The following is a 27,552-nucleotide window of genomic DNA, read 5'->3' as shown; positions in this document are numbered from 1 at the left end:
TGAGAAATAGATACTTATACAATACTTTTATAATGGTTTAACCATGTTGAATCGTCATATGGTAAAGTGTATGAATGGTGGGAGATTTTTGAACTTACATGAAGGGGCTGCATGGGATTTTTTTAATTCACTTTCTGATAATTCTCAACAATGGGATTTTTCAAATCAAAGGGAAAAATTATCTCAAGTTTCTAGAAAGAGTCTATACGAAGTTAAGGATGACTTTGATGTGAAAGCCACTCTAGCTATGCTTTCTAGGAAAGTAGATGCCTTAGCTCTGAACCAATCCATGAATCATCATCATAGTGTAGCTAATGAGGTTTGTACTCTTTGTTCTAACTTGTCTCATACAGCACAAAATTGTCCATTATTACCAGCCTATCAAGAGGCTTATTCTGAGCAGGTACATGCCTTACAATCATATGAGAAAACCTCCAATAGTCCATATTCATCCACACATAATCCTAATTGGAGGAATCACCCTAATTTTTCTTGGAAACAAAATCAACCTTTGTCAAACCAAGGAGGGCAACAATTTAACATGCCCAATCAACAATTTGTCTCTCCTAACCAAGTATATCCTCCTGCCCAACAACCTATGTCTCAATTTGTTGCACCCCAACAAAGAAAACCTTCTTTAGAGGATACACTTCAACGTTTCATTCAGTCAACCCAACAAGCCTTTCAGTCAAACACTCAAGCTATTCTAAAGCTTGAACATCAATTGGGTCAATTAGCAACTACTGTAGCTGAGAGAGAAAAATGAAAATTCCCAAGTCAACCAATTCCCAATCCTAAAGGAATGCAAGAAGTTGGATCGAGTTCAAGCCATCAGCATGAAGAAGCAAAATATGTTATGACCTTGAGAAGAGGAAAATTATTTGACCACAAGTTTTTGACAAAAACTTGTTGTGAAAAATTTTAATATACTCGCAAGCGCACGAATCTAAAAATAGAATAGCGGTAACGAGGTCGATTCCACAGGGATTGTTATAAATTGAAAAGTCTAATTTAAATCTAAAATTAATATTAATTCTAACCTAGTTGAGCAAATTGAGTTTTAAGAGAAATTAAACTAATTAAACTAAGAAAACAATTAAAGTAAATGAGATTTCAATAAGACAACAATTACCAAGGTTTTGGAATCCACCACTATTCAACTAGTAATTATCTAATTATTAATTAATCCCCAATTTTACAGTGACAACTCGAAATCAATCTATGTCATCTCATGGATATAACAATTAAGTCCAAATAAAATTAATCTTGTGTAAGTTCTTTTTCTACTTAATAGTATGACATCTAAGAATCTTATGTAAACATATTGAATGACAAAGAGTCAAAGTTTCCTAAGCACTCCATGTAAACAATTTAATGAAAGACATAGAATCAAAGATAATCATGTATAAACTTTAAAAATCCAAGCATAGATTTAATCGAATATTAATCCTAACAATCAATAATGCATGACAGAATTGATGAAAAGATTTTAATAATATCCAATTAATCATGTGAAATAAAAACCATAATCATTAAAGAACATATATAGGGAATTAAATAAATAAAAAGATAATTATTTTATTGAATATGATTTCATCCTTAACATCAGTATAAGAAAATTAGCTAGACATACTTGAATAGAGAACAACACAAAAAATAAAACCAGCCATGGAAAGCCGAAGTGCTGCTGCCGCTACCCTCTATTCTCTCTGTCTCGCGTCCTCCTTTTGTTTCCGTCCTCTGGCGGCTACTTCATTCAAAAGCCAAAACTCTCTTTTTATAATGCTTAGCCACCGAATCCTCTTTGTCTACTAATTAAAATCCTTTTCCAATTATAAAACAAAGCTTCCATAATAACGCCACCATAAGCCATTAATTCCACTTTTGAAAGTCAAGTGTGGGCCCCATTTAAATTGCTTTCCACTTTTCCAATGCCATGCACGTGCAACTCAATTGGAGAATTGAAATTCAATGCAAATTGCTCTTGGCTCTTAACTCTGTCACGGCTTCAACTAATATTCTCCCAAATTGTTATTCTTTTTGCACTTTTTATTTCCAATCTCCAATTAATTTCCTATGCAATAAAATAATTCAATTAATTAAAAATAACAAACAAAAATAACTAGTCATTAGATAATAAACGGTAAAATATGTATATAAATTATGCTCATCAAATACCCCCAAACTTAGATTTTGCTAGTCCTCGAGCAAAACTAAAACTTAAAACAAAAATAAAAATAACAAAACAAAAAGTAAATCCTAACTAAACTATTTTCGCAGGTAATCACGATTGCATTTAGCGTATGCAACAAGCCTTTAAACCCCTAGGCGGTCCTAGTGGACGAGTTGTATTCTCGTGAGGGCTTCAGTGATGATACCCACAAACATCATTTAAAAAAAATAAAATAAAAAGAAAAAAACTTTAAATAAAATATGAAAATAGCCTCAAAGATTGCATAAATTATATAGCTCAAAGAAAATTTCAAATATTGGCAAAGTTCTAACTTTAATTCAATAATCAATCTCATCTCTCTTTCGATTCTTGTAGTGTGTGTGTGAAATCAATTCAATCAAATCAATTCCCAAAATCTTCAACATCAACAGTCTTCGCCTCAAACAAAGAAAATAGTAGGTTAAACTAATCTTATCATCTTAATCTCCAAATTTTATTTTTTTTCATAGGCTTTTATGTGCATTTTCTTTTGATTTTTTTCAGCACATGCACTTGATTTTTTTTCTTTTTCTCTTCTTTTTTTTTTAAACCATAGTCAGGAGCTTTCACTCTACCCCTTAAGGTAACTTTCTTCTCATGGTAGATTATCCTCTACATACTGGTGGTACATAGGCCCAAATTACCCAATGATAGCTTCACTCTTAAGGGTTATAGGTAGTTATTTCTGACTTTGGCGCCTATGTATACTATTTTGTATTGTGGAGATAAGAATCAAGACAAATAGTCATTTACTCTATCTAAAATTCTCAACTCAGGCTGCGTCAATCTCAAATTTTAAGTCAAAATTATGAAAGAACTGATATTAGTGCTCATGGTTTAAAGAATCTCAATCAAGAAGAATTAACACAAGAATCAAGTATAAACTAAGACATTATTCAACCCTTTCTAAAAACCATATTCATTGTCAATCAAGTTCTTATCATTGGCTTTTCACGTAAAAACAAAAAAACACAATTTTTTTTTTTAATTTTTTTGGTTTTTTTGATTTGTTGAAAAATCAAAAGAAAATGCACATAAAAGCCTGTGAGAAAAAAAATTGGAGATCAAGATGATAAGATTAGTTTGACCTACTCTTTTCTTTATTTGAGGCAAAGGCTGTTGATGTTGAAGATTTTGGGAATGGATTTGATTGAATTGATTTCACACACACACTACAAGAATTGAAAGAGAGATGGGATTGATTATTGAATTAAAGTTAGAACTTTGCCAATATTTGAAATTTTCTTTGAGCTATATAATTTATGCAATCCTTGAGGCTATCTTCATGTTTTGTTTAAAGTTTGTTGTTCTTTTCATTTTATTTTATTGTTTTTCAAAAAATAAAATGATGTTTGTGGGTATCATCACTGAAGCCCTCACGAGACTACAACTCGTCCACTAGGGCCGCCTAGGGGTTTAAAAGCTTATTGCATACGCTAAATGCAATCGTGATTACCTGCGAAAGTGGTTTAGTTAGGATTTACTTTTTGTTTTGTTATTTTTATTTTTGTTTTAAGTTTTAGTTTTGCTCGAGTACTAGCAAAATCTAAATTTGGGGGTATTTGATGAGCATATAATATATCCATATTTTACCCTTAATTAAATAATTACTAGTTATATTTATTTGTTATTTTTAATTAATTAAATTATTTTATTGAATAGGGAATTAATTGGAGATTATGGATAAAAAGAGCATAAAGGAGCTCAATTTGTGAGCATTAAAGATTAATTAACTTGGAAGCAATTATGCTTATATGCATGTTAATTCAAGCCAAGGAAACCGAACTCAACAAATGCATTCACCATCCACATGCGGACAAAGAGGAGAAAGTGATATTAGCTTTAAAAGTGGCCAGCACATGAGGATTAAATGAAACTTATTAGGCTTTGCATAAGTGGGCCCGTGTTGAGCAATTAAAAGAGGAAACAATTTATGGCTTATGGTGGGCACGTGTGAGAGCTAAAGCAAATAAAAGGGCAAGCCTTTTGGCTTTAGGATTTAAGAGGTGGAGCCCATTTTAAAGATTATAAAAGGGGGTTTTGGCTTTTGGAGAAGGAAAGGAGCCGCGAGGAAGCGAGAGCTGCAGACGCAAGACGCAAGGCTGAGCAGCAGCAGTTCGGCTTTCATGAGTGATTTTATTTTTTGTGTTACTCCCAATTCAAGTATGTTTAACTAATTTACTTATACTGAAGTTAAGGATGAAACCTTATTTAATGAAACAATTATCTTTTTATTTATTTAATTCCCTATATATGTTCTTTAATGATTATGGTTTTTATTTCACATAATTAATTAGATGTTATTAAAATCTTTTCATCAATTCTGTCATGCATTATTGATTGTTAGGATTAATATTCGATTAAATCTATACTTGAATTTATAAAGTTTATACATGATTATCTTTGATTCTATGTCTTTTATTAAATTGTTTACATAGAGTGCTTAGGAAAGCTTTGACTATTTGTTATTCAATATGTTTACATGTGATGCTTAGATGTCATATTATTAAGCAGAAAAAGAACCTACATTAGCTTTAATTACTTGGGCTTAATTGTTATATCCATGAGATGACATATATTGATTTTGAGTTGTCACTCTAAAATTGGGGATTAATTAATAATTAGATAATTACTAGTTGAATAGTGGTGGATTCTGAAACCTTGGAAATTTTTATCTTATTGAATTCTCATTTGCTTTAATTGTTTTCTTTGTTTAATTAGTTTAATTTCTCTTAAAACTTAATTTGCTCAACTAGGTTAGAATTAATATTAATTTTAGATTTAAATTAGACTTTTCAATTTATAACAATCCTTGTGGGATCGACCTCGTTACCACTATTCTATCTCTAGATCCGTGCGCTTGCGAGTACATTAAAATTTTCATAACAAGTTTTTGACATTATTCATTAGATTTTTTTTTTTTTTTTTTTTTTGGGTTTGGGATTAAGAACTTTGTTTAAATGTTATCACTAATGGCTTGACGCCATTCTAATGGTATTGCGGTTGCTTTTGGGGGATGAAATAATAAATCTACTGAATATATTATTTTTTCTATTGTACGTGCATAATGTGCATTATAGCATGTCTGTACATCGATACAACACTTCACTGCTGTAGTCCTTTTATTTCTAAAAGTCCTATTATTTCTTGGCCTCTTCCTGTAATTGAATCAATTAATGTTTCTATGATTAATCAATTGAAAAATTTTCAATATCTCATGTGCACAGTTGAAGACAAGTCACAAAAGTACCAAAAGTTTATGCTATGTTTTAAAATTGTGGGCCAACAAACAATAGGTAAACTTGTTAGCTGCATGATTTTTAACAATTGTTTCCTGAACTTGCTTCCTGGATGCCAACAAGATGAATGTATAAATTGATTTTTATTTTTAAAATAAAGATTGGTGGTCAATTTCGGCAAAATTATGTGGAAGTCAGTATGTTGCAATCATGTTTCCCATTTGCGAAGTCTTGCTTTGAACTGTTTATTGAACACTATGTATTGAAATTAATAGGTTTTGGATACGGGGGGAATTTTTTCTTTTTCAAATTTTGTCTTTTGATCGAAACTTCTTATTAATAAAGTGAAGTTTGTGGTGCAGAGTGGGCATTTCTAGTTTATCAAATGCATTAAGAGTTTAGTGTATGAGCATAAGCATCCTTAGTGGGAAAAATACTTTCAGAAATTGGGTTTGGATCTGAAACCAATTGTTGATTGCTATACCAGTGGCTATGGAACACAGGTCAGTCTTGCACTTTGTAATATCTGCTCAAGTTATCTGTGAATTACATTTCCTAGCTCTTGTCTAACAATACCGATACTAAATCAGTATGGCTATCTCCTCAAGAACTGCCTTTAAGTTGCAGTAATTTATAGCATATATAATCGCTTGGGTACATGAATATAGAAGAACATATTGGAGTTATATTTTAGATTGTCTATAAACCTGGATGCCACTGCATTTAAATATTAGTCATTTTTCTCTTAGATATCTGCTCCTCCTGTAATTCGAAGCAAAGAAATTTGTTTCTTGATGGAGGACTGCACAATTAGTGAATATGGAGGAAATGAAATGAAAGTAGACCAAGTCCACTGCCTGTGAAATTGGTATATGTGATTGATTTGCAATTGGATTTTATATTGCTTGCAGCTTGAGTTAAAATGTGCAGCTGAATTATATTATCTCGTGCCTGCTCATCAATATGTGCTTTGGGTTGTTGTTGATGTGCAGTCATTGTATGAGGTACGTTCCTGATTTTCTTATGCCCCCAAGTTTGTGGAAATGGGAATAAAATTTGTTCAACAAAAATGTACGATTCTTGAGATACGAAGTAAAAGATTATTATATCAAATCCTTTGATAGTCTTTTGCATTAGAAATATATTGAACCTGGGAATCTTCAGGAAATGAAATATTTCTCTTGCTGCAGGACTACGAAATCTTAATACGCTATATCTGCAAGGCTTACAAAGGCAATGTCGTGCCTAAGGCTTGCGGCAACCTTTTCCTTATCACCAACCACTATGCGGTCAAACAAGAGCCTATCTTTCTAGCTAGCTATAATAAGGAGATAAAAACATTACCCACGAGAATTAAATCAGCCATAATAATGTGGATAGACGAGATGAGCATGGTAGCTTCGTTGTAGAGGCCTCGTACTTTCATATGCGTTTTTCCGATGTGTTTGTGACTGTTTATGAGTCCCCCATAATGTGCTGATGACTTGATTACAGGCTGTTAGTTGTTGTCTAAATATGTAGTTTTAATTTATGACTTTGAAACTAGATTAAGTAATTGATGTTGAAAGGTGTTTGTATAAAGAGCTATTGGCTGTTGCATACGTAATGTGTGAGCTTTCAATTTTCAAGTATACGAAAAAATGAGTTGAACTATTTCATATGTTATATATTTGGGAATTGTTGAAAAATAAATATTATGTTGTCGAAAAATTTAAAATTTGTTAGTTTTACACATATTTTACAAAGAATTATATATTTTTTAATTTAAACAAAAAAAGAATTGATGTAAAAATTTTAAAATTTAAGACTTTTGTATTTAATATTTTTTGAAGTACTAATATATTATAGATTTTTTTAATATATAATTTAAATTAATCATTAAAGAGATTAATACAGTATAATGCTGCACCAAATATAGAATAATTATAAATTAATACAGTACAGTGTAGCACCAAACGTTGTAATATTTTTATAATACAGTGTTAATGCAATACAACATAATACAATACACCTATATTAAAATAATGCAATACAATATAATACAATATAATGTGTCAAATGCACCCTTAGGGTATTTTTGGTGCATTATAATATAGTGTTAATGCAATACAACATAATACAATACATCTATATTAAAATAATGCAATACAATATAATACAATATAATGTGTCAAATGCACCCTTAGGGTATTTTTGGTGCATTGCATTATGGGTATTAAAATATTGCTCACATTAAATTAATGCTAGTGCTATGTTTGGAAGAATATAGGAATGGGTTAAAGGGGCTGTGTTAATAATAATAATAATAAATAAATAAATAAATATAAATTTTTTATTTAATATAATATTATATAAATTTTTTTTATTTTTTTATAATTATTAATATAAATTAATAAATATATAATTTTTATTCAATAATATTATATTATATATTTTTCATTTTTTCATTTTAATTTATTAATAATTTAATAATTAATATAAATAATAATAAATATTTAAATTTGAATAATATTAATTTAAAATTAATAATAATATAAAATATTAATACAAATTAAATATATTAATATAATATAATATAATATATAATTTAAATTAATTACAAAAAATTAATACAGTACAGTGTAGCACCAAATATTATACAGCATTATATTATAACAATGCTAATGCAATACAACATAATATAATACACTAGCATTAAAATAATGTAATACAGTATAATACAATACGATGTGCCAAACGCACCCTTAGTTTATATTTATGCACCATTTTGGGTGAAAAAAAAAATGTCTCTAGTTGTGTTCAGTAAAGAGAAAATGAAAAGAAAAATGGACAAATTTGGACTTGCCTAAAATTGTCGAAATCCTATGAATGACTGAAAAATCTTGAATTTTTATATCCTAGTTTAGTTTCATAATTCTTATTCCAAGTATAGCAAGCATATATTACATTATGGTTTGTAATGCAGAATAAGAATTTATACTAGGATATGTTTCTTAATTAATTAAGGATTTTTAATTTCCTTTCCAATTTAGAATTTTGTTTCCTTTTCAATTTAGAATTTTGTTTTTCCTTAGTGATTTAGGATGTTTACTGCTACTATAAATAGCTTCCTCTTGTAGCCTTTGAAGGCATGTTCGATTTCAATAATATTTTCAATTTTCAAATCTCTTTTTGAGTGTTTGAGTTCAGTTAATTATCAATATTCTGCGGAATCAACGAGTCTTAACCCCTAAATTCACGGCATTCTTTTGAATCAACGTGAATTTAGTTGTTCTTGTATTCCGGCATTCTCTAGAATCAACGGAATATTTTGAACATTAAACTTCAGCTGCATCAACTTGGTATCAGAGCTAAAACCTGGTATCACCAATCTAACCTCATCTACCACCAAACCTTTCCTTTTTTCCTTTTTGATTTTTCCGCTTAGCTTAAAAAAAAAAAAAGCAAAAGCTTCAGCCCGCGGTCACCGTCCAAGGCTGCCAGCTTTAGTTTTATGTCACTGATCCAGACGCAACCACCACCAATCAGATCATAAATCGCCAACCATCAAACCCCAAGCATCTTCCACCATTGAATAGCCACAGATCGCCGGAAAAAAAAAAAGCCAAAACAGCTATGATCGCCGCCACCTCTGTTCACCATTTTCCGGCGCGATTTGCCCAGAAGGACAACCATCAATCCATTCCTCTCCATCAGCTGAACCTTTCCCACCATTCCTCACCGCCGATCGACGGTCAAACTGCCTGAAACCAAAGCCCTCAAGACCGCCAGATTTATCTACAATTTCCGGCCAAAACACCACCCAAAATCTTTCAGATCCACCCATTCTTGCTCAATTTCCGACCACCGTCATCGGAAATCTAAAACTTTTACTTAATAATAATTTCAGCCTAAAATTTTATTTAATTTCAGTTTAGCCCCACTACCTTTTTAAACCTAAATTTGGAAAATGCCTCCAAGAAAAGCTCGTAATGCTCATGTTGCAACTTGCAATCAAGATGATGTTTCTAAAGATGAAGCCCTGGCTAGCATGACAGCCAGAATTGAAATGTGAGCTGCACAAATGGCACGAATGACAGAGTTACTTGACAAACGCCATCGTACTCCAGAATGCGAAGACAAATCAAGTGAAAGCTTTGCTAACCCATTCTCAGGGCGTCGGCCTAGAACTGAGTCTACTGATAACAGAAGATGGGAATCTGGATTGAGAATTGACATTCTCGAATTCCAAGGAAGTGGTCAACTTGAAGAATTATTGGATTAAATTAATGTCATTGAGGAAGTTTTCGAATACAAGGAAGTTCCTGAAAATAAACTAGTTTCGCTTACTGTAACTCAATTTCGTGAAAGAGCAGCAGCTTGGTGGAACCAAACTAAACTCACAAGGATTAGGCAAGGCAAAAAGAAGATTGATTCTTGGGAAAAGTTGAAGAAGCACTTGCGTAGAGCATTCTTACCTCATAATTACACCAAACTGTTATACCAACAGCTACATAATTTAAAGTAAGGTAATCGATCAGTGGATGATTACACCACAGAATTCCATTGGTTGGTGGCATACAATGACTTGACAGATACAGAAGAACAGCAGGTTTCCCGCTACATTGGAGGCTTACGATCTCAGTTTCAAGACCAATTAAGTTTACTCGACCCATACTCTGTTTTAGAGGCACGCCAACAAGCCTTGCAGTTGGAGAAGCAATTTAGTCGACGTACTAATGACTCAAGCTTTCGAGGTGCTCGAAGTGTTGTTCATGATAATTCAAACCCGACTTCCTAATTCCATAATTTCACTCCTCTAAATCCTCTAAATAAAACTAGTAAACCTAGTGAAATCGGTCAAAGAAGCAAAACCCAATCCTCGGGTTCAGGATTACGTTGTTTTAATTGAGGAGAAAATGGGCACCGAATGACAGAATATAAAAAAGGAGGAAAATACGATAAAGGCTTATTCGTAGGCACAAAGAAAAGTGAAGACTATCAAGAGGAAGAAACTGAAGAGTTCGCTGAAGAGCCAACTTTTGATAGTAGTGGTAGCGCTCAATCTATTGAAGAACATGGTGATAGCGGACCAATATTGATCGTGAACCGCGCATTCTTCACTCCTAAAGGTCAAGACAAAGACAAGTGGTTACGACAAAATATTTTTTAGACTACTTGCACAATTGAGGGTAAAGTATATCGTATGGTCATAGACTCAGGCAGTTGCGAGAATGTCATTTTAGAAGAAGTCGTAACAAAGCTAAATTTAAAGACAAAACCTCATCAAACTCCATACAAACTCACATGGCTGAAGAAAGGAAATCAAGTGACAGTATCGAAACGTTGCTTAGTTTCCTTATCCATTAGTTCAATTTGTAAAGACAAAATTTGGTGTGATGTTGTAGGTATGGATGCTTGTCATCTATTACTGGGTAGACCTTGGCAATATGATCGAAACATAGTGCATGATGAGAAGAGAAACACCTACAGCTTTATGTTTAACAATACTAAGATCGTTCTCCTACCTATCAAGGAGCTTACTCTCCAGCAAGACTTGGGTAATTATTTGTTAGGCAAAAAGCAGTTTATAGATGTTGTAGCAGAGAAAAAGAAAGTCTACATTTTATTGGAAAAGTAGAGTAACGGTGCTTCGAAGATTTCTGAAGTTGTGACACATATTTTGGCGGAATTTTAAGATTTGTTCCCTAATGAGCTACCACATGGTTTACCACCTCTTCGGGATATACAACATCAAATTGATTTGGTACCAAGTTCTACATTACCAAATCAACCTCATTATCATATGAGTCCTACAGAACATGAGGAATTAAGGTGCCAAGTGAAAGAGTTACTAGAAAAAGGATTTTTTCGTGAAAGTCTTAGTCTCTGTGCATTCCCTACTTTATTGACTCCAAAGAAAGATGGTTCTTGGAGGATGTGCATGAACAGTCGAGCTATCAATAAAATTATCGTTTCATATCGTTTTCTAATCCCTTGATTAGATGATTTGTTAGATCAACTTAGTAGAGCAGTAATTTTTACCAAACTTGATTTGAAAAGTGGCTATCATCATATTCGAATACGCCTTGGAGATAAATGGAAAACAACCTTTAAAACTCGCGAAGGGTTATACGAGTGGTTAGTAATGTTGTTTGGCTTATCCAATGCTCCGAGTACTTTTATGCGAGTTATGAATCAAGTTCTTCGCCCTTTCATTGGAAAGTTTGTGGTTGTTTACTTCGATGATATACTTATATATAGCACCAGTCATGAGTTACATCTACAACATTTGAGAGAAGTATTTTCAGCCTTAAGAGCAACAAGTTTATACACAGTAGTAAACAAGTGTATTTTCTTAACATAGAAAGTATTAGTTTTTGGATATGTGGTGTCGAAGGATGGTATATCTGTTGACCAATCAAAAGTGGATACTATTCGAGATTGGCCTCAACCAACTACTTTATCTGCCACCAGAAGTTTCCATGGATTGGCCTCTTTTTTAAAGGCGATTTATTTCTCATTTCAGTACTATTATGGCACCAATCATGGATTGCATGAAAGGAGGACAATTCTCTTGGACAGAGGCAGTTACTAAGACATTCAAGATTATCAAAGAAAAGTTTATTACTGCCCCAATACTTGCCCTACCAAATTTTTCGCTCACTTTTGAGGTACATTGTGATGCTTCCAAAGTAGGCATTGGAGCTGTTCTTAGCCAACAGGGTAAGCCTATAGCTTATTTCAGTGAGAAGTTGAACAGAGCAAAGGCATTATACAACACTTATGACGTGGAGTTTTACGCAGTAGTCCAAGTGTTAAAACATTGGCGACATTATTTAATTCATAGATGCTTTGTTTTATACACTGACCATGCTGCTTTAAAGTATCTCAATAGTAAAGACAAGCTCTCTCACAGACATGCCACATGGACAGCATTCCTTCAGCAGTTTATTTTTGTAGTAAAGCATACCTCTGGCGAATCCAACCGAGTAGCAGATGCACTTAGTCGACGAACTTCTTTATTAACACAGATGCATAATCAAGTTCTCGGATTTGACACATTTCGAGAGTTATATGCTTCTGATCTTTTCTTTGCTCCTATATTAGAAGACATTGCTGCAGGGTTTCGCTCAGATTATCATTTACATGACAGATTCATTTTCAAGAGTAATCAGTTATGTGTTCTTGACTCAAGTTTGAGATTGAAAATCATTGCAAAGTTATATAACGAAGGGCACATGGGTCGTGCAAAACTCTGGCTCTAATAGCCAACACTTATTTTTGGCCTACTATGAGGCGTGATGTCAATCACTATGTCGAGACTTGCCGCATTTGTTAGGTTTCCAATGGCGCAACAACTAATGCTGGGTTATATCTGCCGCTGCCGATTCCAACACAACCTTGGGCTGATATTAGCATGGATTTTGTTTTGGGATTACCCCGCACTCAGAGCGGTATGGATTCAATATTTGTTGTTGTTGATCGATTCTTGAAAATGGCTCACTTCATTGCTTGCAAGAGGACTACAGACGCTTTGACTGTTGCTCGTCTATTCTTCAAGGAAGTCTATAGATTGCATGGCTTACCGAGTTCTATAGTATCTGACCAAGATACACGATTTCTTAACCATTTTTGGAAGACATTATGGAAGTTGACTAACACTCGTCTAAATTTCAGTAGTGCTTATCACCCACAAACAGATGGTCAAACCGAAGTTGTCAACCGCTCTTTAGGAAACCATCTACGTAGTCTAGTTGGCGATAACCTGAAGACATGGGATCAGAAGTTATATCAAGTCTAGTTTCCTTATAACTGTGCAGTTAAGCGTAGTACTGGTTTAAGCCCTTTTCAGGTGAATTACGGATATAATCCACGAGCTCCCATCGACTTGGCTCTAGTTCCAGATTTAGTTCGCCAAAGCAATAAGGCAGAAGACTTTATTGAGCAGCTTAAGAAGATTCATGAAACTACGCAAGATGAAATGCAAGTTATGCAACCCAAGAGGGGGTGAATTGGGATTTTAATTTTTGTGCTAAACAATTCGCACAACAATTTAATCTATTACCTCAATCAAATACAAAAACAATAAATTCAATATAGCACAATAATAAAAGAGTAAGGGAAGAGAAAACAAACACAAGTATTTTTACGTGGTTCGGCAATCCCCGCCTACGTCCACGCCTCAAAGCCAATCAAGCTCGAGGATTTCACTATCCAAGCCTCCCAAGGCTTCAAGTTCTTACAATTGACTTTCAAGGTGTCAATGAACCTTTACAATCAAGAGATTATCTCCTCAATCTCTTCACCCCAAGTGTTTCTCACACTTGTACACTCACAATTTGATAATAAATGAAAATTACAACAAAAACTCTCTTCAAGAGTGGATATGCAAATAATAGCACAATAATGATTCAATAAATGATGATTTGTGAAATGTAAGCTCAATATGTGTTATATGATGTTGTTTATGCTTGCATTAGTCTCTAAAATAAAGTTGGACTTGAGTTTTTATTGTTAAAACCTGAAAACTAGCCGTTATAAGCAAATTCCCGCAACCAAGCGGTTAGCCGCTTGATTTATCCGGCTAGCCGCCCAGACCAGTGATGTTACCATTAAATTTGAATTGCTATAGTAGTACTATTCATAAAATTACATTTTTGCCTAAAATTTTCTGTAATTATACTATGGCCCAAAACGTCATTAACCTTTACAAACAAGTCCAATTGTTAGAATTTCTAAATAATGATTGTCATTCCCAAAATTTTTTAAAATTATGATATAGCCCAAATATAATGATATTTTTCAAAGAAGTCCTTTTCAAAATTTAGCACAATACCCATATTTTTCAAAGTTCTCAAAATCTTTCACTTTAGACCAAAATTTGAAAATATGAGATTTTCCTCAGGCAGCTAGCCTAGCCCCTAGGCGGTTAGCCGCTCACTCTCTGTCTAATTTTGGATTTCAAATGTTTGGATTACATTCGGGTCCTCAAACTTTCATAAATTATAGTATGGTCCAAAACGTTTCAAATGTTTACAAATAAGTCTAACTTCAAAATTCAAAATAATACTTATTAAATTTAAAGATTGCAAAACTTTTCATTTTAATCCAAATTACTCAAATCCATAAAATATTTTATCTTATAAATATAAAATCTTTTAGTTTATGAAAAGTAAGTATTTAAATAAACTATTGAGCTTCTCAAATGCTAAATCATGCATCAATTAAATCATATCGGCTTTACAAGAATTTGTCGCAATAATTTGTCCGTTGAGCTCTAAACTTTATTCTTGATTTCGCCGTTGTCCATTGAGTGTCTTGAACTTGATTTCACTTGATTCACTTGCATAAATATTATCCTTCAAAAACTGGTAAAAATGTGAAATACAATATTTATTAAATCACTTAAGACACATGTTTATTATCATCAAAATTACATTATGTGTAGCCCTTTAGGCTAACATAAGAGTCTTTGAAGTAGACTACCGAAGGTTATAAAATTGTGGCAGACAAATGTTGGGATTATATGCTCTTTTAAAGCATATTAATTTATTTTCTGATTAATAAAATATTTGTGATATTTCAATTGTATAAATATATATTGAATAAGGTCCGTTTAATCATATTATATGTATTTATGTGATCATCATATGGATTCACAGAAGATATAAATACAAGTTATCTTATGATTAAATAAATTTAGTTCGCAGTTGATAAATAGAGTTGGGCGCTCTATTTATGTTTAGAGTGTAATAAATTCATTGAATGATTTGTCTTAATCATATATGAATTTACTGATGTAGTTTGACTACATTGAGCTGGATCACATATAAGATTTAATTAACCTTGAAATGACTATCAGACTTATTAAATCTCATAGGCATTGATTTTATTGTAATCTTAATCTTGAGTTAGTTATGATTTCATTATTGTAATTGTTATTCTATTTGAGTTACCAATGGGCACGACACATACTTGTAGTCAAGATTACCCGGTATCTTGGTGGGAGCAATTATGAGTATTGGAGTTATAGATTGACAATATAGAATTTGTACAACACATCTCTTAATGGGTTTTCGGCACTTAATCATAGAATTATCTGGCCAGAGTGTGTCAACATATATAGTCTGTTGAAAATGATCATTAGAGAAAACCAGTAAGAATCAAGGAATAAGATGTAATTAAATTGATTGGACAGTTGAGATATCGATTTAATTAATGATGTGGTACAAAGGATTGTGCAGTAAAGAAATCAATGTGGCTTGGGACGAATTATTATTCGAGCATACAATTATAGAGGTCAGTTCCAATCTTTTAGTGGAGTAGATTTGGAATTAAATAATTGGGCTAATTTAATTACAGGTCTAATTATTGTAGCCACTATTGTATATTCCCAAATGATCCATGGGTTAGCTCATTTAATTGACTGCACCACTACTTGATTAATAAGTAAGATAACTAGCTATTTGGGTCAAAAGCTTAAATATATTATTTAGTGGGAGGCTCCATTAATATGCTTGAGTGTAAGTGGCCTTATGTTATTTTACAAGGTGGGCCCCTATAACACAAGAACAAGTAACGTGACTTTTATTTTTTATTATTTGGAGCCTAAAGTTTTTCACTAAAAAGAGATATAGATGCTTATTTTCTCTAAAGAAAAAAAAATAGAGCAGCCACTTTATACATATAAGAGAAAAATATTTTTCTCTCTATTGTTGAGAGAAAAAATTTCTCGTGCTAGTTGCTTTAGTGGTGATAAAGGCGCCCACACGTCAAGTGCAGATCAAACTTGAGTCATAGCCTGGAAGATTATTTGGTGGCGGATCGTGATCTAGCAAGAGTTGTGGTGACGGATCGTGATCTGGGAGCCTAAATCACTTCAGCGGAAAAAGCCAAATCGGATTTTCAAGGTACGATGTCTAGATTACAAATTCTTATATATTGTATGAGAGCGATCTTAAAAGGTTTTATAAAAATTTAAAAAACTGATTTTTCTCCAACAACAAAAAGCGTCGAGCTTTAGAATTTCAAGTGGGAGATCTTATTTGGGCTGTCTTAACCAAAGATAGGTTCTCAGTTGGCGAGTACAACAAGCTTTTTACCAGGAAAATTGGACCTTTAGAGATTATCGAGAAGATAAATCCTAATGCATACAAACTGAAGCTTCCTAGTGATTTCCGCATAGCAGATGTGTTCAATGTCAAGCATCTTATTCCTTACAAAAGTGATCGTGATGAAGATGCTGTTGCTGATAATCTGAATTCGAGGATGAATTCTCTCTATCGTGAGGGGAATGATGCAGAATAAGAATTTATACTAGGATATGTTTCCTAATTAATTAAAAACTTTTAATTTCCTTTCTAATTTAGAATTTTGTTTTCCCTTAGTGATTTAGGATAATTATTGCTACTATAAATAGCTTCTTCTTGTAGCCTTTGAAGGCATGTTCGATTTCAATAATATTTTCAATTTTCAAATCTTTTTGTGAGTGTTTGAGTTCAGTTAATTATCGATATTCTGCGGAATCAACGAGTTTTAACCCCTAAATTCATGGCATTCTTTTGAATCAACATGAATTTAGTTGTTCTTTTATTCCGACATTCTCTAAAATCAACAGAATATTTTGAACATTAAACTTCCGCTGCATCAGTTTGCCACCTTGATTTGTAAGCCTTTATATTGCCTTTGTGGATTTTCTATTATTCTTTCTTAATAATCCAACAACAAAGAAGGATCTCTATAACTTGAAAACAGACCGACTAAGGAACTATTCGAAACAAAGTCAGCATTAATCTAAACAAAGATGTTTGTTTAGAGATTAAATTTTCTTTAAACCAGTAGCATTGAATTAAGTTTCGAGCAGATTAGGCTTATTGGGTGATTTGAGTGGCTAATAATAGATAAGGCACTGCATGCGTCTCCTTTTTTGCGTTTAAATACACATTTACAGGTAAATTTTTGCTTGGAACTGTAACTATCAATGAACATTCATTATCTTTCCTTGGAAGGCGAAAGTTTCTTGGGACACAGCCCTTTTTTTTTTAATGAGGGAAAATTGACAAACGTAACAAGATAATAACGAGAGTCAATTCCAAAATACTGTAATAACAGTTGTTTATACATACTTAAATATTAAAAATAAATTTTGATTAGGCCAGGAGGGGAGCTCAGTGGGTGATCCCAATGACAATTAAAATTTGAAGGGTAGACCAAACCAAACGTACATTACATTTCATTGAAAGCAAGCTCTTGAAGTATAAAGCTAAGCCATTAACATTGACCAAATATCCTGTGACAGAACAAATCAATGGCTTTTGGCAAGAGAATGAAACCCAATATGTCGAGTCCCTCCTATTTCTTCCAGGTTATTCTTCACTCTTCCCTCGAAGTCGAAGACAATGTAAATTCTTACAACTTCTTTTCATTTCTCTGCATATGTTTTTTGGTTAATTTTATAAGTTTCCACTTGTTAATTTGTTTGATTCTTTGTGGATTCATAAGTTGTTATCACTTTAGAACCAATGGTAATGATAGCAAAAGGATTCCCTTTAGCTATTGGTCTCTTCTCTCTTTTGTATTTGCAAGGCTTGCATGCATGTTCTTTTAAATCATTAAAAGATAACTACATGGTACTATTGATGACTGTTATGTGATTGATTGTTATATCTAGACTTTTAAAATTACTTTGCATGCCCAAGTTTGAATTCAAACTAAACTGCATCTTGGTTGCTGACTTGTATGATACTGCTGATTTGATTGTTTTAGCTAGACTTTTAAAATTTACTTTGCATGCCGAAGTTTGAATTCAATCTAAATGGCATCTTGGTTGCTGGCTTATATGATAATGCTGAAAGATTGTTTCTGTAATTTTTTTTTAAAATTATTAACTCACACACCCGTTAAAGTTCGAATTAAGACCTCATTCCAGGAAGGCTGCTCCTTACCACTGGCACTAGACTTTGGCTTCAAATTGTTTTTGTATTGCTGATGTAATGTTAATTGTATAAATGTAGAGGATTCCAAAAAACTTTGTGAAAAAGTTCGGACATGAACTTTCTAACGCTGCTACACCATAGATCCTAATGTTTGTATTTCGAAAGTTCGTTTGAGAAAAAATGGGACAAGTAATATTTGGTTTCATCATGGTTTGTATGGCTTCATCATATCTTATTCAATCTCTGCCAGATACTTTGTGATCTCAAGTATGTGAATAACACAACTTTTCATGTTCTCATATTTGATTTGACCGCTTGCGAGATTAATTATCCATATGAGAGTGATGAATCAAAAAATGAAGAGCTGATGGTGGAGAAAAATGAATCAGATGATTATGATGAATTTGACTTGTGGGCTTCACTTGAAGAAATGGGAATGTGTATTGCAAGAAAAGAAAGAACTGTTACTAAAGAAGAAAGCAGGAGAGCAGTCAAAATTGCCAGATCATTGAGGCCAAAAATTCCTTCATTCATGGTTATCTTGCAATCAAGTGACATTACTCATAATGCTGTGGTGAGTGTTGTTTTTTTTCCCCCCAATTAAATGCGATAACAAATATTAATTACTTTTGATATGCATTCATTTTCTTAATTAGTTGCAATTTTTTTTCATTTTATTTTATTTGTGCAGTATGTTCCAGGAAAATTCGCTAATGAATTTTTTAGTAGAGATGTCAAATCCATAAAAATTGAAGATGATAAGAAAAGAGAGCATACTCTGTCAAATAATTGGAGACGTAATGGGGGTTTTGTTCTATTATGGGCAAAACTTATGAGGAACAATAGTTTGCAGAAAGGAGATATTTGTATCTTCGATTTTGTACCAAGGAATGACTTTCTTTTGAAACTTTCAGTATTTTCTGGATAAATAGAGTAGCAAATGCAAATCTTTAGGGATAGTAAATCTAACTGATTAAGCTACTAAAGCCTTAGCCTAGTGGTGGCTTGGTTATTGATGTCATAAATTCAAGTCTCATGAGGACTCAAATCCACAAATGTGAGTAGGGATAAATATTTTTGTGAATGAATTTCTGAATTAGTCTGATAGAACTCTTAACTATATTGCAAATTGAGTAAATCTATATTTTTAAATTCCCAAGAGACTTCAAAATGACTATTGGTAAAAAGTCATTATATGTTAGTTCTAAAAGTAGGGAGCACAAGGCCACACACTAATACTATTTAAATGGAGATGTCCAGAGAGTAAATTTATAGAAAATATTAAAGATATTAAAGGAAGAATGATTGAACTATAATATCATGAGGTTTTATAATGTTAATTGATTATTTTATTTTTTCTCTTCTTACACTACATGGTGTTAGAATTTATTTTGTATTCCTTTTGTTTAATTTTTTTGCTCAAATAGCTTGGCTCAAATTTATATGCTTTCAAAGAAAATGCTTTTGGTAAAAGCACTTAAAAACTGCTCCCCTGCTGCTTGAGTAGTAAAGAGTGTTAGTTGGCTTGAAGTTGAACAACATTACACCATATGGCTGAAATGGCAAGGCCAGCTCAAATACAAAGAAGATATTTGTATCTTGGAGCATGTAACTTGTAAGGAGGAATTACTTTCTTTTGAAACTTTATTTTTTGGATAGATAGTGTAGCCACTTAAGCCTTAGTCTAGTAGTAGGTTGGTTGTTGAGGTTATAAATTCAAGTTTTATGGGGACTCAAATCCATAAAATGTGAGTAGGGATATATTTTCTTAAATATTTTTGTGAATGAATTTCTGAGTTAGTCTCAATAGATTTCTTCATTATACTACAAAATAAGCAAATTTATATATTTAAATTCCTAATTGATTTCAAATTGAAAATTGGTAAAGGGTTATTGTAGGTTATTTCTAAAAGTTGAAGGCACAAGGCCACACGCTAATACTAGTCAAACGGAGATGTCCACCAGTTGAGTAATGAGAGTAAATTTATATGCTTCCAAAGAAAGTGCTTTTACTAAAAGCACTTCAAAACTTTTCCCCTACTGCTTGAGTAGTAAAGAGTGTTAGCTGTCTTGAAGTTGAACAGCATTACACCATATGACCAAAATGGCAAGGCCAGCTCAAACACAAAACTCAGCAAAAAAAGCAAGTTTCATCAAACCAGCAAAGCATTTGCAGCATCTCAAGAAATGCTTCAGTGTTACAGAGTATGGTAATATGGTACAGATGAGGGCATCTGATTAAATGGAGTTGCTGCTCTTGCTTACGTGGAATAATTAGTTATCCAGCTCAGCAGCAAAGCTAACGAACTGATTTGCATGTATATTAGTCATAACAAACTATTAGCTACTAGATTCTTCTTTCTTCTAGTATAAATATTAAGTTGTAATCATTTGTTGATATAATGTGAAAGATGAACATTTTCCGGATTCTTCCTTTATCTCTCTCTTCATAATTTTCTATCATTTTCTCGTTAGCTTTCTCTTGAGCGAAACACATATTACAAACTCTTTCATTCAGAATTCAGAGATTCCCATCAATGCTTCATTCTCAAAATACAAAATAGACCATGCATGTTAAAGGGTAATTTCCAAAATCATCACTTATAGTTTCAATTCTTATCTTCAATAGATGAAAAAATGTAATGCGTTTGCTTCCTTTACTACAGAAGAGAGAAAAATAAAAATAAAAGTGCTAGATTCCACAAAAGCTAAAGGAAACGAATGGCTTTTAGAAGAAGAGCAGAGCCCAAGATGGCCAGTTCCATGAAGAAGACAAATTCACTTTTCTTCCAGGTCATTCTTGCCGTCACCATTGAAGATAAAAAGATGGTAATATTCTCAAAACTTTTACATTAACTCTTGCTTTTTGAAGACGTCTTGTTTGATAAGTTTTCATTAAAAAATAAAAACAAAATTATGGATCTTATGTTATCTTTTTGGTTAACTGTAAATCCACAAAAAAAAAAGAAAAAAGGATCTTGATACCATATTATGCCCATGAAAAGTTTAAGAGACTGTTACATCCTATGCAAGCTCTGTCCTGTAATGTTATATCATTCGAGTGATAAGAAACTTCTGTATGTCAAGTAGATTAGGCAGTTTTTGTTTTCATCTAAATATATTAGCTAATCTGGTTGAATTTGTGTATAATATATGGTTTTTTTGGATTCCATTAGTTTCTCTTGTTCTATTATGTTGTTAAAGGCTCCATTTTAACCTGATGAAAATGGTTTGTCACTTAAAGTGCTTACAAGTTTATTAGATTCCTCAAGAAAGATAAGGAGTAATTGCGTGCTTGATTTTGAAATTTTATTGCCAGACTCTTCACTGAGGGTATCACTTCCATATGCCCCAGTGTCAAATTATGCTAGATATGACATTTTCTCATCTGTTTATAGCAAATATTATTGTTATAAGTTATAAATTGCATTGTGAAGAGTTATATATGGCGAAATCTAGCTAAACTGTTCAGCAAGCCTTTGCTTCAGGGTGAACACTTTTAATTGAGTCGCATTGACGCTCATTCCTTATTGAAAAGCATTGTTTCCATTTTAATTAGCATCAATTACCAACTTTTTGTCAGCTTTCAAACTGAATGATAAGTTTGTCATGGTCTTGTGTCTCAGAAGATTACTTCAAACCCTTCTTTTCTCTTATACCGGCAATGGGACACATCTTGTTTTTGTAGCCCTTATCTACAGTGATAGTAACCCCATAATTGCTCTGCAAGGGAAGCACATTTTCTTGTTTACAGATACGTGATCATCTAACTTCATTCGCCAAAATGCAGAAGATTCCACAAAATTTTGTGGGAAGATTTGGGGATGAACTCTCATATGTCGCTACACTCACAAATCCTAAGGGTTATGTCGTGCGAATAGGTATTACAAAAAAGGAAGGAAAGATTTGGTTTGATGATGGTTGGAATGAATTTGTGCAATATCATTCAATAGGTGTTGGGTACTTTGTGGTTTTCCAATACAGAAAGAATTCAAAGTTTCAAGTTTTTGTTTTTAATACAACTACCTTTGAGATTCAGTATCCATCCAGAAACATGTTCCCTCCTTCAAGGCAGAACCAAGCTACAGTTAACAGTTCAAAATCTAAGAATGGTTGCAAGATGCAAAGCAAGACTTACAGAATGGAAGAGCTGGAGGTGAATGATGAATTGGATAATGTTAATGATTCGATTCAAGACATAATTGGAACGTCCAATTCAGAAGGATCTGTTCACGCCAAAGTACATCTCAGTGAAACACAATGTCTATCGGTTCAAGAGACTGACCTTAAGATTGATAGTACCAAATTCAAGAAAGCCAAACATAATTTGAAATATGAGCTCCGAGCAGACAGTGTAGGTAAGGAAAAACTAATCTGTTGATAATGTTGTTTTATTCAGCTTAGTGTTTACATAATTTCTCTCTTTCATCAGTAACTCTGATAAATTGCAGATCAAATTAAGTCGATTGCTTTGCTTGAGGACATGGATACCTATGATTGTGAATCAAGGATGACATTGGAAGAGAAACAGGAAGCAATTAATGTTGCTAGATTCCTCAAGCCTGAAAAACCTTCATTCCTTGTTTTCTTGAGGGCAAGTAACATGCAGTTAAATTGTGTGGTGAGCTTTACTTTAAATTATATATGCATATTTTTTATTACAATCTGTTTCAGATTTTCCTTCTTATATATACTTATGTTGCTGCTTTTGCTTGTGTAGTATGTGCCAAATTCATTTGCTCGGAAGTATTTTAATGGAGAAGAATGTGTCACCATACAGGATTCTGACGGAAGGAAGTTGGCCGTGAAAGTAAAAGTGAGTTGCAGCAAATGCTTATTGACCAGATGGGGTAAATTTTTCAAGAAGACTAATGTGAAGGAAGGAGATATTCTTTTCTTTGAGATGATCCAGATGAAGAACATTCTTCTGAAAGTTTCAGTATTTAATGCATAAAGAGTTATCTAGTTTATAAGACATTATCTAAGTTTATAAGACATTATGCAGTTACTGTTGCCTGTAAGAAGCAGATCTATATCTACTAGGATGTGAATGGCATGTTAGACATATATGCTCTATGTCACAAGCTTCTAACAATTTGACATTTATGTTAGAGGTGTAATACATTAGCTTTTGTGCTTTGTTGGAGGTTTTAAATTTAATGGTTATGTTTACACTGCTATATTTTTCGGACTACTTTATCATGGATCATATTTACATGATCTGTTACTGATACCTGATGCGTATCGGTTCCGACATTCATTATGCGCTCATTTACTGCTTCATGCCTTAAAATATCTATGCATTTTTCTAGTGAATGGATGACTGTTCATAGTCTCAGTATAGTTCAGAAATTCCAAAGAATTAGACATGTTCATTTTTAAAACTTCTGCTGAACGGTTACTACTTACCACAAGAGCAAGAACACTAGTTGCAGAGGCATAAATGAGCTGCTGTCATAATCTTTTCTTTTGGTAGTGATTACTATTTTTCTCATAAATTGTAGACGGTCTGCTTCTTCTCATTAAAAAAAAATTCAGTGGTGCATTACAGAGGTGGCTCATAAGATTAGATGATTTGGCTATGAGCTATGTCTAAGCATGCAATTCAGTATGATCCAAGATGCTGTGGTTAATCAAAATAAAACATGAAAGCTATGAATCTATGTGAAATGCTAGCTACCACTGAAAATTGTTTCTTTCATAACAAAAGCCATGCCAAGTATCTTTCAAAAAAAAAAAAAAAAGGAAAGAAAAGATAAGAAAAAAAGAAAGGTATACAGGCAAATAATAATTAAAAATAAATAATTTTTTAATGGAGAAATCAGATTTTTATTTTTGGTATACAGCCAAACAATAATTAAAAAGGAAAAAAAGAATTTTTTTTTGGGGAGAAATCAGATTTTTATTTTGTCTATTATTTTAATTTTCACTAATGAGAAAACTGCAATTTCGGGTTGGGGTTTGTAGAGTGTATAGTTGGGTTCTACTAAATTAGTCAGGTAGGCCCAGTCTAGCCCATTTGCAAGCCAAGTCAGAGCGAGGTTGGCCCAATTATAGACGTATTTAATTATTAGCTTAATAATAAGTGCTTTCCATTATCTTCCATTAATAAGCCAGACCATTCTAAGAATCATCATATATTTTTAGATTTTTCTTTTTATTGAAATTGAAGCTTCATTGATTAAAACTATTACATATATTTATCCTTACATACATAAACATAAATCTCACTTGGAGCTTTCTCTATCCAAACTTTCTCGATAGAATTATATGAGGAACTCTTTACGTCTGAATTGCTTCTGAAATAGTCCTCAGTTGTGACAGTTTCAGGGAGCGGCTTTCAGGTCTGATTGTTGAGCATATGAGGAAGCACAGGCCACTCCTTGTCAAAGCTCTCCACTTTTCTTCTCTTCTCACACTTAAAATAGCAGCTCTTGAATGGGTTAAAAGTTCCTGTGAAATTTTTTTTTCTATTTATGAGAATTTGAACCAAAATACTTATTTCTATGAACCATCTGGATATGTTGGTATTCCTGAAAATTTGGTTCTCTCAGTTTTGGAAGCTGCATCTGACAGGGAACCAAAAGTGAGGTCACATGTTGCATTAGTCTTGGAGCTGCTTCTGCAAGCGAGACTGATACATCCCATTTGCTTTTATTCCATAGCTGAAGTGGTCCTGGAAAGACTTGGTGATCCAGACGTTGACATAAAGAATGCATTTATTAGGCTGCTTGCTCATGTCTTGCCTACTATGATGTTCGCATGTGGTCTTAGTGACTCTGGCATATATGTCACTTTTGGGCCTGGTACTCTTTTGTTAAGCAATGGTTCCAACTTGCACTGGAAGCAAGTATTTGCCTTGAAGCAGCTACGTTGGCAACTTCACTCACAATAACTTGTTTCTATTCTAAGCTACATTTCACAAAGATGGAAGGCACCTCTTTCTTCTTGGATCCAGTGGCTGATTCATAGCTGCAGGATTTCAAAAGACTATGTTTTGAGTCAGCTTAAGGAAACTGGAAACATTGGTATAAATGACCTCTGGTTGGATGTAAAAGTGGATGAGGATATTCTGGAAAGAATGTTCTCAGTTAATAATCTGGCTGGTGCCTGGTGGGCTGTACAGGAGGCAGCTAGATATTGCATTGCTATGCGTCTTCGAACCAATCTAGGTGGGCCCACACAAACTTTTGCAGCACTGGAGCGAATGCTTTTGGATATTGCAGATGTGTTACAACTTGATAGTGACCAAATCGATGGAAACTTAAGTATAATAGGTTCTTCTGGTACGCACTTGCGACCAATGAGATTACTATTAGACTTTGTTGAGGCTCTAAAGAAAAATGTATACAATGCCTATGAGGGATCTGCCATTTTACCACCAGCTAATCGCCAAAGTTTAATGTTTTTTGGGGCTAACAAGAAAGTCTGCGAGGAGTGGTTTTCCCGCATATGTGATCCGATGATTAATGCGGGATTGGCTCTACAATGTCACGATACAATTCAGTACTGTACTTCGTGTCTGCAGGAACTTAGAAATCTTTTGTCTTCGGCTTTGAAGGACAAGTCTAGGGCACAGGTGTCTGAGAACCTCCATAATATAAGGGGCAGATATTCAGGAGACCTCTTGAAGGTTATATGTCATATAGCATTGGCTCTGTGCAAGTGTCACCAATCAGAGGCTTGCTTGGGCTACAAAAATGGGTTTCAATGACTCTCTCTTCCTTGCTTGTGGATGAGCACCAGTCTCTAAATCAAAATGGAATCCTGGGTCCTTTTTCATGGATCAATGGGCTTGTATATCAGGCAGAAGGCTAGTATGAAAAGGCAGCTGCTCACTTCGCTCACTTATTACAGACTGAGGAGTCGCTTAGTACTATGGGATCTTATGGTGTGCAATTTGCGATTGCTTGTCTAATTGAAAGTTTACTGCTGTAACGGATTAGAAGTCTCTAGAGGTTTGGCTATTGGAGTTGCAAACACTTCGTGCCAAGCATGCTGGGAAGAATTATTATAGTGCTTTAACGGCGGGGCGGAATGAAATAAATGCAATTCATGCCTTGGCTCGTTTTGATGAGGGTGATTTTCAGGCAGCTTGGGCATTCCTTGATCTGACTCCAAAAAGTAGCTGTGAACTAACACTTGATCCCAAACTAGCCTTGCAAAGGAGTGATCAAATGCTTTTACAGGCATTGCTACTTCTGAATGAGGGGAAGGTAGGCAAAGTGCCGCTTGAACTGCATAAGCTAAGGCAAAGCTGGATGAAATATCATCTGCATCGCCTCTTGATGGGTTATCAGATGCAGGGGCACATGCCACCCAATTACACTGCATCTTTGCTTTTGAAGAAAGCCAGAAGCTAAGAGGCAATCAAGCCAAATACAAACAACATCAGTCAATTTTAAGTTCATATATCCAATCAATGCAGAGTGTAATTAATAGTGCTCATCAAGATTGTAATCCATGGCTAAAAGTTCTCCGTGTTTATAGAGCTATTGCACCATCTTCTCCTGTTACTTTCAAGCTCTGTATGAATCTTTCAAGTTTGGCTCGTAAACAGAGAAACATGATGATTGCAAATCGTCTGAACAACTATCTAAGAGATCACATATCCAGTTGCTCTGACGAGAGATGCCATAAGGTCCTAATTTCAAATTTGAAGTACGAGGAAATCCTGCTTATGTATGCTGAAAACAAGTACGAAGATGCTTTTACAAATCTCTGGTCATTTGTGCACCTTTGATGCTTTCTTCTGAATCAATAGTTACTAATTCTAATGATGGGTTTTTTTAAGGCCAAGGCTTGCTTAAAACTATCAAGTTGGCTCAGATGGGATTATCCTGACTTGAATTTGGAAAATATTGTTCTCAAAATGCATGCAGATATTAAAATGGTAGATGTATCTTTGCTTGCCAGTGATACTTCCTTCAATAAAGGAAACTTAAGCTCTAGATTGAGTGCGGGGTTTATTATTGAGGAAATAGTGGGAACAGCTACTAAATTGTCTACTCATCTCTGTCCCATAATGGGCAAGTCATGGATTTCATATGCGTATTGGTGTTTTGATCAGGCTAGAAACGCTCTTCTTACTCCACATGAAACTGTCAATCGTTCATACTCTTTTTCTCCTACACTTTCTCCAGAAATTATACCAGAAAGATTCAAGTTGACTGAAGATGAGGTT

General features: G+C 33.6%; 2 protein-coding genes and 1 pseudogene across 2 annotated transcripts; all 3 read left to right on the top strand.

The window, feature by feature from the left end:
- The first annotated feature begins 17,740 nt into the window (after nucleotides 1-17,740).
- Nucleotides 17,741-19,296, top strand: LOC18034852 (B3 domain-containing transcription factor VRN1). The gene is made up of 3 exons (XM_006423170.2): nucleotides 17,741-17,833; nucleotides 18,619-18,942; nucleotides 19,060-19,296. Exons 1-3 carry the CDS (start codon nucleotides 17,741-17,743, stop codon nucleotides 19,294-19,296), a joined length of 654 nt encoding a protein of 217 aa, XP_006423233.2.
- A 1,762-nt stretch (nucleotides 19,297-21,058) lies between these two features.
- Nucleotides 21,059-23,390, top strand: LOC18034565 (B3 domain-containing transcription factor VRN1). Its single transcript, XM_006423169.2, has 4 exons — nucleotides 21,059-21,197; nucleotides 22,159-22,726; nucleotides 22,820-22,989; nucleotides 23,089-23,390. The coding sequence occupies exons 1-4, from the start codon at nucleotides 21,090-21,092 to the stop codon at nucleotides 23,320-23,322; spliced, it is 1,080 nt and encodes a 359-aa protein (XP_006423232.1). The 5' UTR covers nucleotides 21,059-21,089; the 3' UTR covers nucleotides 23,323-23,390.
- A 566-nt stretch (nucleotides 23,391-23,956) lies between these two features.
- On the top strand, nucleotides 23,957-27,111 carry LOC112096271 (annotated as a pseudogene).
- Nucleotides 27,112-27,552: the final 441 nt, after the last annotated feature.

The sequence above is a fragment of the Citrus clementina genome, unplaced genomic scaffold (assembly GCF_000493195.1).
Source record: "Citrus clementina cultivar Clemenules unplaced genomic scaffold, Citrus_clementina_v1.0 scaffold_8, whole genome shotgun sequence".
Classification (NCBI taxonomy): domain Eukaryota; kingdom Viridiplantae; phylum Streptophyta; class Magnoliopsida; order Sapindales; family Rutaceae; genus Citrus; species Citrus x clementina.
Note: the sequence above shows the minus strand (reverse complement) of the source record. Positions and strands in the feature narration are given on the sequence as shown.

What these genes read in the sequence shown, in the direction of transcription:
- LOC18034852 (XM_006423170.2), top strand. Translation starts at nt 17,741, where the DNA reads ATGGCTTTTGGCAAGAGAATGAAACCCAATATGTCGAGTCCCTCCTAT. An exon ending in CCCTCGAAGTCGAAGACAAT is followed by an intron (nt 17,834 to 18,618) that starts GTAAATTCTTAC and finishes AATCTCTGCCAG; the next exon opens with ATACTTTGTGATCTCAAGTA. An exon ending in ACATTACTCATAATGCTGTG is followed by an intron (nt 18,943 to 19,059) that starts GTGAGTGTTGTT and finishes TTATTTGTGCAG; the next exon opens with TATGTTCCAGGAAAATTCGC.
- LOC18034565 (XM_006423169.2), top strand. Translation starts at nt 21,090, where the DNA reads ATGGCTTTTAGAAGAAGAGCAGAGCCCAAGATGGCCAGTTCCATGAAG. An exon ending in CCATTGAAGATAAAAAGATG is followed by an intron (nt 21,198 to 22,158) that starts GTAATATTCTCA and finishes GCCAAAATGCAG; the next exon opens with AAGATTCCACAAAATTTTGT. An exon ending in GCTCCGAGCAGACAGTGTAG is followed by an intron (nt 22,727 to 22,819) that starts GTAAGGAAAAAC and finishes GATAAATTGCAG; the next exon opens with ATCAAATTAAGTCGATTGCT.